This window comes from Rhea pennata, chromosome 4 (assembly GCF_028389875.1).
Source record: "Rhea pennata isolate bPtePen1 chromosome 4, bPtePen1.pri, whole genome shotgun sequence".
In the NCBI taxonomy this organism is placed as follows: Eukaryota; Metazoa; Chordata; class Aves; order Rheiformes; family Rheidae; genus Rhea; species Rhea pennata.
The window spans coordinates 33843149-33859753 of record NC_084666.1 but is presented as its reverse complement, the minus strand read 5'-3'; the positions used below and the strand labels follow the sequence as shown (position 1 = coordinate 33859753).

The 16605-nt window shown below is 36.4% G+C and overlaps 1 protein-coding gene across 4 annotated transcripts in view; it reads right to left on the bottom strand.

Annotated features, from left to right (window-relative positions):
• Positions 1-808: 808 nt before the first annotated feature.
• Positions 809-16605, bottom strand: part of FAT1 (FAT atypical cadherin 1) — a 116802-nt gene continuing 101005 nt past the window's right edge. Inside the window, exons 19-29 of one of the 4 annotated variants that reach the window (XM_062575668.1) lie at positions 13277-14078; positions 12193-12324; positions 11930-12093; positions 10841-11303; positions 10155-10308; positions 9811-9921; positions 8966-9597; positions 8573-8710; positions 6133-6192; positions 3469-3504; positions 809-2525 (exon numbers count right to left, since the gene is read on the bottom strand). In XM_062575668.1, coding sequence (XP_062431652.1) covers positions 1900-2525; positions 3469-3504; positions 6133-6192; positions 8573-8710; positions 8966-9597; positions 9811-9921; positions 10155-10308; positions 10841-11303; positions 11930-12093; positions 12193-12324; positions 13277-14078 — 3318 coding nt within the window. In that variant the 3' untranslated portion in view covers positions 809-1899. Of the gene's footprint in view, positions 2526-3468; positions 3505-6132; positions 6193-8572; positions 8711-8965; positions 9598-9810; positions 9922-10154; positions 10309-10840; positions 11304-11929; positions 12094-12192; positions 12325-13276; positions 14079-16605 lie in introns of those variants that run through there. The other 3 variants (XM_062575669.1, XM_062575670.1, XM_062575671.1) reach the window with 3 other exon arrangements.

Here is a 16605-nt window from a genome sequence, read left to right as displayed (position 1 = left end):
AGATTCTTACCTGCATGTAGCAAGTCTGAGGAATGGCTATGCAGTATCTGACTCTTGGCTCCTTCCTGTAATTTTATTCAGTTGTTTTCCTTATGCAGCTGCCAGGCTGCCCTTTGCTGTTTTGTGTAAAAATAAAAATCCAAATACAGATCTAGTACCCTCTTCTCTCAGATGACTGGGGGCCCATGTTTAATACTCTCATGCCTGAGAATCTGATTTTGAACCTTTCCAGGCTACAGAATTTTCTAAAACAGTAAGAAATAAAATGGAAGTAGATTTAAAATGGTTCTAGGCTATATGAAAAAGACACTGATATATGCTGGGGAACCTGTTCTGAACTTCAAAAGTGTCCGTCACTCACACAGGAGGCAGAAGAAACTTATCTTACTCCTTCAGTGCACCATCAGGGCAATCTTATAATATAAAGCAACAAGGTTTTTTTCTTGGCAATTTGGAAAAATACCTGAGCAGTATACAAGCAAACTGTGTGCTGTTCTGACTTTGACTTAAGCTTCTAGTGTGAACTTAATGCAAGAAATGGCAATTAAATACATTGGGGGTTTCAGCAATTATATTTCATCATGAACTCCCCCCCAAAAAAAAAAAAAAAATCACAGGAATTTCAGCATAGAAGTGCACAATCGGGGCAAATATTAATGGGAATCACTACACAGATGACTTGAAATAGTAATTTCTTCCTTTCTTAATCTTTTCTATGAACTTTTTGGGGACTTCAGAACAAATACTCAGCAATTTACATAGCTGTATGATGTGTTTAAAGAAAAATGCAAACTACTGAGAAGGCTGCTGAAGTTTGATACCCATCAATCTTTATTCATAGTGGCCCAATTACTTTTAAAAACACCATTAAGTAGACACACACTGCCATCTAGTGAGCATCTCTAACATAGCTGCAGCTTGATTTCTGAGGAGAGAAAAAATGTTTCTTGGAGCAAGTAACTAATACAGTACAAAACAAACACAGACTTAAAAATGCTGCACTGAATGCGTTGTCAACTGTATAATATATAATAGAGATACACAGAGCAAAGCTAAAGTATTTTATTAATAATTTATTGTCAGTAAGAAAGACTGGCTAATGGTAGTTTTCAGTAAAAACCTTTACAAGACCATTGGATCACAAATATACAGACACTATAAAAACTGTGTCATGGTGGTTTTGGTTCTAAACTGGTATGTAGAAGGTCCCCAGCACAATTTCCAAGAAGGGAAAAAATGTTTACAATTCTAAAATACAGCAACCCATTTAAGACATTTCCATGTAGCTGACCCAGAAATATATCAGACCTAACCTAAGTACAATTGGAATTGTGTAAGTATTTTGAAATTCTTTTATAATGAAATGTCAAACTTTAGTTTTGGAGGGAGAGGAATACATACAGTGATGCCCTGATTATAATAATAAGTCAGGGTGCTAGTTTTTAATGGCACACTAACACCACTAGTTTTGGTGGAAAACAAATTCACAAAATATCTACAAAATCTAGTTAAAACTATTAAAATCAAACTGTACATAAAATTTACAAAAAGTAGGAGAAAATTTTATTTGCATTAGAACTATATAAATATGCATCATGCTAACATGGAAGTTGTATGTGTTTTTTTAACATAGACAATGTAAGTACAAAAAACATGTTCAGAAATGGCACAGCCAATGGAAATCTTGGAACTTTCCACTTACAATAGGTCAGGAAATGGTAATAGGCTGATTTAGTGAAATGAACTGCATGATCCAATGTAGCCATGCCAGTTTAGCTCACTGAAACAAAAGCATTCACTGTGGCTGGGAAAAAGAAAAAAAAATTAAAAAGCTCTTGAAGGTTGTTCTAGCATTGACAGAGTTTGTTAAAAGTCCAGGCACTTTGTTGAGTGTGAGTGTCAGACTTCTGTATGTTGCTGGGAATCAAGTGGAGGAATTTTCACATCTTCAAAATGGCCATCATCTCCACTCTCATAGTCACTCATCATGACTTCAGACTCCATTTCACAGCATGCTGACACATCAGAGCATGAAGCTGTGGAAGCATACACAGACATGGACATGTTGTCTACAGTGGGTGCTTCAAAGTCTCTATTGTACCCTAATGTGTAAGGAGCATAAGGTTCTCTATAATTACTGTTGATACCACTGGTTGTGGTCTGAGGTTCTGACATATCTGCAGGATAATGATGGGGAAGGTACTGGTTAAGGTGAAATCTCTGCCCGCTTCTTGTAGAAGAACCCAAGCTACCTATGGCTGGCATGTCTCTGGGTGGTTGTATTGACTCAAACTGGTCGCTGTATTCTGGTGGTAATGGTGGAAGCTCATCAGGTGCAGGGAAATCATCAGGTGGAGGTGGGAAATCACTTTCTATGTCATAGCCTCCAGGGTAATAGTCTGTATCGATGGCATTTGGATCCGGGTAGAGAGGAGCTGCCTCCTCAACCACTTCGTAATTTGGATACTCTTGGATACCTGGCAATTGAACGCTTGGCATCCAGTCTGATGTATCCCAGTGATAACCTGAAAGGTGAATTTTTTTTAAAGAAAATTAGCATTAGTATCTTGTTCTTGCGTCAGTCTGAACTAAGAAGTGAACACATGTTTTAAGACAATGCAATCACCCATGACTAGGACACTACTTGTTAATTAGGGAGCAAGTTGCCCCTGGTTCCACAGAAGACATTCAACACAACACAACTATACATTATGCCATGCATTAGATATTGCATCATTCACACTTGAATTTTTAAATTTTTTCAGACATCTCACCTAACATGGGAGGAGCTGTAGGTCACCTATGGCATGTGCTGTCACAATACATAATGGTATAGAATTGTTCACTGGGTAACAAATAACAACCTCTCTGGTGCAGCCAAACTCTTAATCAGTTGTTGAATAGTTACAGTTAGGATGATACCAACTGCCTGTTCTTATGGATATATTTAGCATATATAAACCTTACTTTTCTTACTCAAAAGAAGCAATTTCTAATCAGTAAAATAGCTAGAATATTTAAAGTGACTTTACCACTTAACTACATGGTGATGTTAATTTCACAAAATGCTGTTAGCTCTCCAGTAGCTGGCATCTCACAACACTTCCATATCCAGGTAAAATCCTTTGACTTACTTATTAGTAAAGACATACCACATTCAAATACAACAAAATAGCAAAATCAAGCTTAATCATGCATAAATGACAGAACTTGTTCACTTTTGCAAACTTCCCCGAGTGAGACTTCATTGTTCTATTCGGCACTAGATTTAAGCCTAATCTTATCAAAAACAAGTTGGTTTTATTTACTAAAAGGAAAATAATGCAGACTTGGAATAAGGTGCAAACCTAGTAAAGCATAATCACTGCAGACAAATACACAGCAAACAACTTATAGTAAGTCTGTGTTAAAACCAAGTATTAACAGAAATATTTTGGTGAATATCAATGAACTGCATGCAGAAGTCACCTCTTGAATTGCTGAGGTCTGGAACAGCAAAAGATTCTTTAGATGGCAGAATGAGGAAAAAAAAAGGAGAAAACATTTGTAGTTAGGAATCAAATAGGAGAACCGATGTGAAGACAAATATAATGACTGTCACTGATATGCATGCTGTTTTTGTCTGGTTTTGGTATAATGCAGACTAAAGATGCCAGTTTATTTAGTAGTACTAAAGCTGACATTATTTTCTCCCAGATTCCTCCTTTATTAGGTTTGAACTGTAGAAGGAATAGCTACTGAGTTAATGTACAGCCCACCAGGGACAGTTGTGCAGTGGCAAAATCTGTAGGGCACAGTTTGCTCAAATCCCCATTTTGGTGAATTTCAGGACTTCTGTTAAAAAGGTTTAACAAGAATTGGTCTGATTGAGTGCTCTCTTTCCTTGCAGGCCCATGGTCTTTCTTTTTTACATGTGGCTAAATCTACATGTGGATTTCTAGCATCTCAGTACGATGGGAACTCAGTTTAGCATCTAGTGTCTGTAACATGGTGCCCTGGGAGCCCCAGCTGCCTCTATACAGCAATCCCAACAATTCAGGCTCAGGCTGAGCAACAACTCAGAACTGTCCTGTTATCTGATAAATCTTCAACTTTTCTCATTTCAGAAATGTATATCCCTCATTCAGGAATGTTAGGAGATGTGCTCATCCTAATCTCAGCATTGTCTCCTAAGAATTGAGGCTTATATCCATTTTCAGAAGAATGTAGGGACAAAGGTTGAGTCTACTTTTTTTCCTCTTCCACTTACCTAACCAAGCAATAAGAAATCCTGTCCATACTAAGGGAAGTATCAATCCTTTATTATCCATTACCTGAGATTCTTAAAACATCTCTAGTCTCATCTACAGGGAAGTATTCTAACCATGAGCCTACTTAGAAAACAGCATTATTCATTTTTCTGGGGAAATTGGACAGCAAAAACCAAACCAGAAGTAATGTGCAGACTGTGGCCTGGTGATTTAGGGCACTTTTACCAAGAAATGGGGAGATCTGGTATGTCCTCTGCTTTGAGGCAAAGACATAAAATACAGCAGTAGAAACTACAACCTATCTTTCCAGGTGACCATCTGCTAAACTGGAGTTGTATTTCCTTTTGCACTGAGCATCACTGATTTGCACAGAGGCACAGCTTTATTTGGGGAGCAGGGCAGGAGAAATGCATGCCTAGAACTGCTCGAGGATAACACTCTGTCTAGTTAAAGTTCCTTTTCTCAGCACATCTGTTGGGTAGAACTCCTTGAGGAGGCTAAAGGAAAAGACCATCTGTCCCAGAGCTTGACCTTTCTTAAGGCTTGAGCAATGATCTCTGCTGCTCAACTGGTACCATTTTGAGGGTGCACAAAAACAGAACTCTATCTAAGATACGTTAAAGTAAGAAATGCTTATTTAGAAATTTCTAGATGTTAAGAAGCAACTGAGCAGTACACATCCTTAACTTCTCTTTCCTTTATGAATATTTCGAAATGCATAAAATAGTTGCAGGTATTTATCTTACAGTGATACTAAAACATTGAACAATGCTCTTAATTTTGTCTTGAGAACTACATCAGCCATTTGTAGCCTCTATCACTTAAAATCAGAAAATCGCATAAGTAAGTTGTTGAATATTTCTTCAAGTCTTTTAATCTTGCCTTTTTAAGTACTATGCGTTATGATTTTCTAGCAGTAAGGTCTATGGTCTATAGGTGTATATTAATAAAATATTCCCATGTAATTAAAAGTCTTTGCATTTGTCTACTCCTGTTTTTAAGTCTGCAAACATTATATAGGATGTATTTCAAATTAAAAACCAAACAGAATCCACAGCTACTATAAGCAATTTTAGTTCTTAAGGTGATTTTGTTTTAAGTAGGACTTATTAAAGAGAAGGAAAAGTACTGTTATGATTTCCAAAAAGTTTGTGTACAGTGTTTTGCAGAGTTGTCAGTTCTTAAATGGTAGCAGAAAAATCAAATTCCATTGAAAATAGCTACTTTGCCTCTAACTTCTGAATACAAACCTACACACACATATAAATGTGTGTGTGTATGTATGTGTGTGTATGCGTACGTATGTATATATGTGCATACAGGCATGCACCCACCTTTCAGAATCTCCAGTAAGTTTTGGCAGTGAGCAACTACTTAAACTGATAGGCAAGTGTATGTCTATATGTACCAACTGCTTTGTGAGAAAATCAACATTTGCAGCTAAAGACACAGCCTGATCTAAAGGCCATGGAAGTTACTGATTTCAGATTCCTCTTGTGCTCAGCTAGACAAGGTGCCAACAGGTACGCACAGGAGAGGAAAAGGAAGCGTGTGTGCGTGGTCTTTCATCTACTACTGTGTATGTAATTGCTTTTGGTGTCTCAGTTCTGCTCAAAGATCTTGTGTGAATATTTGCAGAAGAGAGTAAGAACTGAGACCTTTCTATGTAATTTTTTTTTCTTAATCATGCTTTGAAACCTGCCTACAGGGTAGCCACAGTGCACACAAGAAAATATGAATATACGTACAGATTAAATATATTCTAAAACTTATCAGAAAATCTACAAAAAATAGTATTTTATAACTCCCACCAACTATGACTACATTACTAGAATTCATTATTCTGCCAAAGCAGTAAATAAAAATGAAAATATGTATATACCTTCTTTTTCCACCGAGTCAACAACAGCATTGACAAGGTGTATTACAGTCACTATGGAAGCTTGTAAAAGGTATAAAAGGAGCAAATTAAAACAAACCTATAGTTAGTATCACTTCAAACAGCATACAGGTATACAAAAATACTATAAATTGCAGTTTATTACTTTTTACAAAGCAAGATTCTCTATATACATATACATGTACCCCTCTATCTAGTAGAAAGCAATTGCATAAAATTATGTAAAAGGCATCTTAAACCTGAATTCATGATACAAATGGCAAAGTGTTATGATAACTACTCCTGAAACAAACAAATTATGCACAAGCACAGAATTGCTTTAGTCATATGGGAATTTCTGAAATGTTATGTTGCCTAAAGAAACTGCATACTACTTCATCTAGACAGCAAAAAACTCAGTTTTGCTAAAGGCCTGTGTTGGATTAACTATGGAATATTGCATTAGGCTTCCCATTTTCAGCTGCAAACTACTTTTTTTTTTTAATGACTGGAAAGCCAGGGGAAGACTCTTCACTGAATCACAACTAAAATATCAGAATATGAAAAATATATACTGATAATTTCTGTTACTGACCTTCTTAACAAGTTATGCATGAACAGTGATATAAAAGTTGGAACACAAAATTGAGGTTGCAACATTCTTTCTTATAAAATAACCAAAATTAATATACTTTTTGTATGTTCTCCTCTTCCCAAAATATGTTTGGAAAGGAGAAGGATTTACTTTTGTAGGACAGGATGAGGTATGCACATGCAATTTGTTTACATGGTTCAGGAATCAAATTTCAAACTAAGAACTTTGGAATCTACCAAAAAAAGGAAGGAAGGAACAGTCTCTGATGCTAGTTGTTTTCTAGGATGATATACTAATGAATCATCTACAGTAACAGAAAATAAATATGATCTACTCTGTTGCAGTAGTGATCAGAAAGGCAGAAAGGGAAATAAACCTCTTAGTAAGGAACTTCCACGGAAGCCACTGGAGAGTTGTGCATGCTGTACGGATAGAATTTAATTTTAGGACCGTCAGCCTCACAGTCATGTCACTGACTTCTCTCATTCATTTAAAGAAGTGCTTTGTATATTAACTTCCGTAATTCTTTTTCTGCATCACCCCTCTCCCCTTTATGATCAGTACAGGATAAGAAATAACAATAAGGATATATGAAATATATGGGATGAAAAGGAGAACAACAGGTACTGTACAACACTTAGTACCACAGGAAAATAGAAGTTGAGAGTTGACATCAAGTCTACTGATTAAAATGACAAGAACTATAAGCATACAATTTTACTTTCACCAATCATTAACACAGGCATTTCTTTTCATGTAACTAAAGAACGAACCACTGTACTTCGGTGAGAAGCAGAACGTTCTTTATTCCTAAACTAAAGGAATTTCAAATTCTTTTTCCATATAGAGATAAAACCAGGAACTGGAATAGAGTCAAAACACCTTAACTTAGTGAATTAAATTACAAGCAACTGTAACTTTGTCCAATCAGTATTAATATCCAAAAAGTTTCTAAGCACAAATAGATGCATATCAACTGTAAAAGCATCTGTCATCACAATGAAAAAGTAAAACCCCTTCCAATTTATAAAAAGAATCAGAAAAATAAATATGCTGATTAGATTTTGATGGACCATGGTCATCATTAAAATGTTTATATTCCTATTTTTAATACTGGCTTTTTTCAATGTATAAAATGCTATATGAATTCATTTTAATCATGGTGAAAGCCAAATATACTGCTCTACTAAAATTAAACTCCTTTTTGTGCAACTTCCTTCATTACTCAAGTAATCAAACTTACAAGCAATCCCTTAAACTCTGCTCTCACTCAGAACTGATCTGATCCATATGGGAGCTGAGGTTGCAGCAAGGAAAAAAAAAAAGGAAACAAATGAAACCACAACACCAGAAAGCTTTACTGAAAGCTGAAGGTCAAGAAGGTCAACACTAAAGTTATATTTGTGCAGAGGCTATTTTTTAAATTGACTGTATTCTTCCATCAGGTGCTAACTAATGATAACCTGTAAGAGTATCCCAAAATTGAACATACTTTTAAACAACTACACACACACCTTGTGCTGCATTTTCATTGTTAATATTCTAACAGAAGAATGTATATAATTGTACGGTAATTAACTTGAAACAGAAGATAGGCAAAGCACTTTAGAATATAATAGATTTTGATATTACAAAAGTAAAAACATATATTAAATAAGCTATTATTTAATATATTTATATTAATATAAATAATATATTAATATAATGATACATTCAAATACTTTAATATATATTTGATATATGTAACGTCTATTGATATTAACGATGCATATATAGATGCAAAGACAGAACATTTGAATTGATCATTTGCATGTAAACAATAGTACAGAACAACTCTATTTTACATACCATTGTCATCACATGATTCTGACTGGAAGGAGCTAAGAGACTGGACCTCAGACATGCTTTCTCTAGCACTGTAAGGATGAGAGTTCTTTTCGTCCAGAGGCTTTTTTGAAAGGCAGGGATCAAGCTCTACTACTTTAGCTGAAAGAAAAAGTTTCAAGTGAGACAAAATAGATTCTAGGTTAAAGAACCAAAAAGTCCTAAACTCTACACATTATTACAAAATTTATTGTGCATGAGGCCTGACTGAACTCAAAAACCCGTAAATGCATAATATCTATTATATCTATCTTATTTCTATTGTAAAAGGCACAGACAGGCTTTGAACTCATAGTGAAAATGTAGCACACGCATACACCATTAACAGGAAGAAGACAACATAAAAACATTTCTTACTGTCATAGTCAAAATCCCAGCTCGGTTTCTGTATTGAATCGCTGTCTGAAGGAGAGTTGGAGGGAGGTGGAGGTGGCAGGTTTGGTGCTACACTGCAAACAGCTACAGCTTTTCGGTGACCATGCACAGAATCTGGGTTAAAAGTACTAAATTCTGGGTGTTCGGGGATGGCAGATCCCTCAAAAGAATTCCTGTCAAGATTGTTCCTAGAGTCACTTGGGATGCTTGGAGTGTATGAAATAGGACGAACAGGAACCTGTGGTGGGATGTCAGAATAAACATTCTTATTCAATTTTGAATCAAAATAAGGTCTTTGCAAGAAAGCTGTTGTAGCTCCCAGTTGCTTGTCTTCAGGTTCTGGCTGGTGTTTCTTCTTTCTACTAATCACTTTGCGGCAAATAACAAAAATCCCAACTAATATGAACACTCCTGCGATGAAAACAATAATTCCAATTACTTCAGCTAAGCTAATGTTCCAAGATGTTGAAACATATTTGTTAAGAACAATGTCTGTGCAGTGTTTTCCTCCAAATCCATGGCTACAGTTGCAATGATATGAACCGTAAGTGTTCTCACAAAGGGCACCATTAAGACATGGGTTTTCTACGCATTCATCAACATCAGCCAAACACCTACCAGAAACAGAGCAGAGACATAATGGTTAGTATACATCAGTAGTCACTAGTGTAGTCTCCCTTGTTCTCAACAGTTCTAGATATTTGATTTTTAATACGCTGTACTGTATACTATCAGGCAATTTGTTATTTATCAACACTTTCTATTTCAACCAATCTGAATTGTTAAAGTAATGTAGTTAAAAATCCGCTGTGTGGAACGCTACGTACCTTTCTCCACGGAAGCCTGCTTCACACTCGCAAACAGGTCCATCCAAACTGTCAATACACTTGCCACTATTTTTACAAGGATTGTCTTTGCAATATGGACCCAACTGGCATCTGCAAAGGTTTTTTAAAAAAAAAACAAAAAACTTTATCTTACTCTAAGTATGTAGTATAGAATTCAAGGCTATAATGTACTGGCTAGCATTAAACAACTCCAGTAGGTACATTAGCTTTCAAAGTCTCAAAGTTTTAAATAGGAAACAGATAGAAAGGAATACAGAGAAAGTGTTACACTTATAGCTTATTTTCTAAGGGGTTCATTTGTGTAATAAAACATACAAACATACCTTTGGCCTGTGTATTGTCCTCGGCACTGGCAGATAAAATCATCACTGACTGGGATGCAAGTACCACCATAAAGGCAGGGGTTGGAAGCACATGGGTTGACACTTACATCACAGTGAGTTCCCATAAACAAAGGAGGACACTTGCAGTAGTAACCTGAAATCAAATATACTCTTTTTGAAAGGCATACATGGCTTAACTAGTTGTTAAAAAAAGGGGGGGGGGGGAACCCTCCCTCCTGTCCACCTACCTGTTTAAATAGAGGGAGGATGGGAAGAAATAGACAGATACGTCTCATTAGAGAACAAAGGAAGAAAATTTAATTTTTATTTGCAATTGAATCATAATTTTTATTTCTCTCACAAAATGCAAGCTTCTCAGAATGTTTTCATAATTTTTGAAGAAAGACTGTAAAGCATCATCAGTTAGAGCAGTCAGAGGATGGACTTCAGGTATTAATACCAAAGATAAAGTTTCTGGGTTTTTTGATAAGCATTGTCTGCTTCATATGTCAAAGAACTGAGCCTGGAGGGCAGGCAGAGTCAGTCCTCCTACCTGCTTAGTAACTCACCTTCTACAACTCTCTGGAAAAGGAAGAGTTATTCACAAGGCTGTTTTATCCTTCCTGGGCAGGTAATTTGGAAAGCAGCTTAGAAAATTAAAAGCAGAAGAATACAATAGAACTTACCTCCATTTGACAATGCATTGCAGATGCCTCCGTTCTGACATGGACTGCTTGAACAACCTTCTGTGGTAGTCAGTAAACACCCAGGAGCCACATCTACAGATTCTTCCATGTGTGCAAAATTTCGTGGTTTGCTGTTTAGAGGCAGCTCTTGTCCATTAAGTACAATAGAATCCATACACCCTCTGAAACCATTGCTAACCTGAGGGCTCCTGCCATGTCTTGTGCCTTGCTGCCGAATGTGACCACCGAAGAATACATGATTATCCAGGTTTAGTGTCCTAAGTGTACCAGGAGCAGTACCAGACGCAGTATGCACCCTATCCAGAACAAGTCGTGCATAATTTCCATCTACTTCAAGGGAAACTGAATGCCACTGGCCATCATTAATCTGAATGCTCTGAACAGAGACAATCCCAGGCCCACTGCCACAATCAAATTTATATTGCAGCCTTCCATGGTGAATCTACAGAGGAAAACAAAATCATCAACAAATGGACCACACACTCAGGAGGGTCCCTGTGAAAAAACAAAACTGTAAAATATTGATGTCTACAAAAGTTTGTTTGCTGGTGGTGTTCATAAAGAGCAATTTACTAATATTGCATTCTAAACATTTACGGAGATCGCGATTCATTGTACACAGTTCTTTTAATTAAAATGTATACAAGGTATGAGTCTTCTCTAGTAGAGGAAGTCACAGACCATCAACAAAAGATTACAGCACTTCAGGATGTAGCCTTCCCCTTCTGAGATCTCAAAGTGACTAATGTCTCAAATATTTTAAGTGTCTTCTGTATGGACTTACAGACTGCTCATACTTTACAGTAAATAATTTATGTAAACATCTCTAAAATCTGTATTTAAATTTGCTTTTTTAATTAAAGAAAAATAATTCCTTTTACACATTAAAAATTCAGTAGAAGTTTGCCACTTGGATGCATAATAAAATCTACTTTGAAGGCAATTCTCAGTTGTAAGAGTTTTTCTGAAATGGTAAGATTACATCTTTTAAATTGGCATTAAAAATAATGAGTTTGATGATAACAGTAACACAGGAGGAGATCTATGAAGAGGGAGATTTTAATATACCTCTAGGATACTGTAGTCTGTTCCTCGAGCATACATAACAACCGCATGAGCAGAGTAAGTTCTAAGCCTCATTGTCAGCTTCATTTCTTCTTTGTTCTCATTTTCCATGAGGCGGTATTTCACGTAACTGCTCCCAGTAAATGTCACAGCAGATCCAGCAGATGCTTAAGACGACAGAGGAGCATGAAATAGATTAACACAGAGATGGAACCAAACTTATCTTTGGAAAGTATATGTAGATAATTTCAGAGTTAATTTCTCACCAGGACACTGTCCAGCTTTGCTGTCATGGCAAACACAGGTGTATTTTCCTTCCTTTGGATCTCCTAGACATTCAGTGCCTTCAGGGCATGGGTTTTCTTCACACACACTGTTCACCAGAGGGCATCTCCCTTCTGTAAAATGAAATGCATTATTTCTCTTGTATTGGCAGTAATGGTATTTTGTGGGGTGGGGCACTTAAGTACAGAAGCTAAAGCAAAATAATCGTGGGTTACATCAAATCAAATGATATTCCTAAATATCACACAGCAAGAAAGTGAACTGACAGTTATTGAACATGAGTGGCAAAAATACAGATAAGAAAAATGGTACATAAAGTGACTGATGGTCATAATTATCCTGAACGTGACTATGCTTAAACAATTCAATTGGTACAATTTGGAAACTGCTGCTGTGGTTTAAGCTTTGCCATTACTACCACATTACTATCATTTACCATAAAAAAAAATCCAAGCGGATATTAAACATGCGGAAAGAGGATCACGGAGAAGAGGAGATGAGTGTGTGTTTGACACAGAAAAGTAACTGGCTTAAAAAATTTACTTAAGATGTGATAATTCACCAATAATGTTACTTAATGATTAAAAAAATATATTTTCCTAAGAACCAAAGACCAGTTAATCGTCTGTATATTTCTATATATTTTAACATATGATCATTTTCCAGTTCGAGGTGTCATTCCCTGTCAAGTCTGAAAGCCATGTGTGATACTCCTCTAAGCAGAAACCAGGAAACATTCAGGTGCTTTGCAAGAACTTTGTGCACAGAAGACTGGAAATGGCTGACAGGTAACAATGGCTGACAGGTAACAAAAAAAGAAGCTCTTTCATGAAATGAAAATGAAAGTGTAATAACTATAAAACAATCCCTTTCCGTAGGCTTATATTAGGTAAACTCTTCAAATGAGGTCATGAGACTAGAACTATTACTCCAAATGTAGCCAGGCAATTGTTGCAGGGATGGTTACAGGACATTTTTCAATTCTGCCCTATAACATTAATTTTCCACTATGTATTATGGCTATTTGAAACCAGGATGTCTTTTGAAGGATACTTCTTTCCTTACCTTTACAAAGACAAACTGCTGTTCTGTGGTGACGTGGGGTGACAAAACTCAGCCTAGCTGTGCTGTGAGTTGACATAATGTTCTCATCCACTGTTACTTTTTCTTCACAAAATTTCAAAGGACAGTCTAGGCCTGTACAAAGCTTATGGAAAACATCAATTATCCGGACACCCAAGATCTCCTCTAGGTCAGCTACAGAAGAGTTTATCTTGTGGAGCAAAACTCTCATTGGGTGATGAGAGCTGCCAGATTTTTCAATATTCAGGAGGACATCAAGGTTTGAAGGAGGATCAGAAGGCTGCAAACTAACAATCTGGATGTCATTTCTTCTCACACCCAATATGTTTCTTAAAGCTCGCTGGAAATTGCGCCAGTAATCACCAATGAATTCTTCAGGAGCAAGGTTTGCAAAGCGTATTGCAATGCTGTGATTTAGCAAATCTTGTGTGATTTGTCTGATATGCACAGTAATATCAGCTGCAGTTGTAAATTTTCCATCTGTAACAGTAACATTTAGGAGATACTGTCCTACATCTAATTTTTTATGTGCAATTAGTTTGCCACCAGTACTGGAAACAGAGAACAGGGATTCCATTTTGGGGTCCAGACTGTATGTCAAAGTATCATAAACATCTTGATCAGTTGCATGAACTTTTCCAATGACACCACCAGAATATTCTTCCCCAAAGGCTGTAATAAAGATTTCTAGTGGTAGAATTGCTGGAGAATAAATGCTTTCCTCAATAACTCTAATATCAATGAAAGTCAAAGATGACAACTGTGGTTTTCCATTGTCCGCCACCTATTGGAAGATGAGGATAGAGTTAGATTTTTATCAAACAAAAAAGTAGATATTTGTACTGTATGCAGTAGTATTGTACATTTCTTCTAAAAAAAGTTCTTTATAAATATCATAAATACAGGTCCTGACTCAGAGTTAATGTTGAAAATTTAGAAAGCTTACATAGGTCAGACACACAAGTTTTCATGTCTTCCAAGATTAAATGGATACAGTGTTCTTAATACTTGGAAATGCAAGGAACACTAGCTAGCAAATACAGAGAAAACATACAGTAGCTGATTTCAAGCAGCAGATGGAGCTTGAAGCTTTTTTAAAATTTCAAGCATGGAAACACATTACAAAGTCAAAATGACTCATGCACTAGAAATTTACAGCATGCTTCACTAGAGTCATTAGGAGATGGTCTGTTAAAGACTATTTAAAATGCAGTATGCCAAATGACTTCAAAAGGAAAATAGTCCATGTAGAAAGTTACAATTAATTATGCTGTCTTTCATGATTTGTGATCATGGAGAGGAAAAAAAAAAAGAAAAAGAGAAAAGAAAAACCCAACAACCCCCTCCAACCTGTAATGGTATTTGCTTCAGACAATTAAAGTAATTATCTTTGACAGAATTGGCCTGTCTACTTCTATTTCAAAGCCTTTTTAAACATGTTGTCCCCTGCACTCCACCCTTTTTTGACAAGAGGGCATGCTGTCATCATATGAAGAGAGGACAAAAGTAGTAGAGGACAGCCTGCCCTCCTCCTTCTGTCCACTTCATTTCTTTCTACTTCTCAGTTCTTGTTTCTTTTCTACCTTCTAGAAGAGAGCTCTTTCCCAGCTACTGAAAGTGAGACTAAGAAAGGGGAATGAAGAATAGGACTAGGGGGAAGAGGGGAGGCAGGGCTGAAAAGGTAGAGGATATCCTGCACTGTTCAAAAGACTAGAGGATATCCTGCACTGTTCAAAAGACTTTATAACTTTACTGTGACTACAGGTAGTCTGTACACTTGCAGATCTATACAGAGAAGCTCCTTTGAATTTTCATAGAAATTTAAACAGAAGAGAAAAACTCCGAGCACATGATTATCTCTGGATGACATATAATTGTATTTTTTAAAAGGTAATACACGTCTCATAGTGTTAGGTGAATTTAGCACTAACTCCCAAAGACAGGCATGGTTAGAAACTTGACCTCTAGTAACCTAAACTTAACTAGGAGACAGACAGAGCACTCCACTTTGCAAAGTTTTGTTTTGCCTAGATTTCTGCCTGGAAACAAGAGAAGGCAGGGAATTTAGGTACAGAAGAAATGCCCAAGGAAAACAAGAAAATGATTAGAACAAACAGGCAAAGAAAGTACAACAAATGGACAGAAAGAAGACCTTCAAGAGAAATGATTTTTCAACAGTGGAGATATTTAAAAATATACTGTGATTTTAAATTAAAGACTTAGGAGAGTGGCACAAAAGACTATATGACTCATAGCTGAAGATTTTGCACACTGCTGCTGTGAGACGTTTGTTAATGGATAATCTATTTCCTTTGGAGAGAAAAAAAAAGAAAATGTGAGTGAGTGGCATGCACACATAGGTGGCTACTGAGAAAAAAAAATCCTTATTTCCACTAAAAAGACAGAGGCAAAGTTAAGGAAAGATTCATGTCCAAGGACTGTCAGTAAAGTCATGGGTTTTTTTGTAACAACTTACAAGTTGGCTCTTTTTTTTTTTGGGGGGGGGGGGGGGGGAATAACTTAAGAGCTCTGCTTCAAAATCCCTTCAGAAACCATCTATAGGTGAAAGCTGTTGGTGCTGAAAAGCTCTGCTAGTGAATTTTAGTTAAAAAAAAAAACAGAAAAAACAACAAAACCTACATATATCAAGAGATCAGGCATGACCACTAACTTATGCAGAAATGAAAAATACTGTAAACATGAAAAGATGCCTTCCTACAGCTTTTGAAAAATCTTTAAGTGAAGAGAAAAAAATATATTCTAAGGAAATCATGCACCTATTTTTACTGTGTATCATTGCAACTGAAGTCTTGTGATACAGAAATGTTAGTTTTAGTCTCAGATGCCTTCACACTCATGGATGGTGCTTCTCTGAGCCAGGATAGTAGTGAATTAGAGCACTGTGACTATTTTTAAAAGTTATTGTAATAAATGATGATAAATGGCAATTAAAAGACAGTGACACATTTCCAGAATCTAGGCAGGGAACCTGTAAATCAAAGGACTAGACAGGTAAAAAAAATATTGGATGTGATTCGTACAGTGCGCACACACACACAAACACGGTATGACAGTGATAAATTCTCCCGTGATATATGATCCCCGAAAAGCTTCTATTCTAAATAAGCAAATTTGTTTTAAGATGCATGTTCAGCTACTGGGCACTTTTAGAATACTCCTTGTCTTTTTCATTCCCTAGGAAAAAAGGCTTTTCAAGTGCTGTGCTAAAGATGAGACAGCTGAAGTAATCACAGCTGATTACAGGGCAAAGGAAGGTTCAAAGGTGCAGCTAACTCACAACATGCAACAAA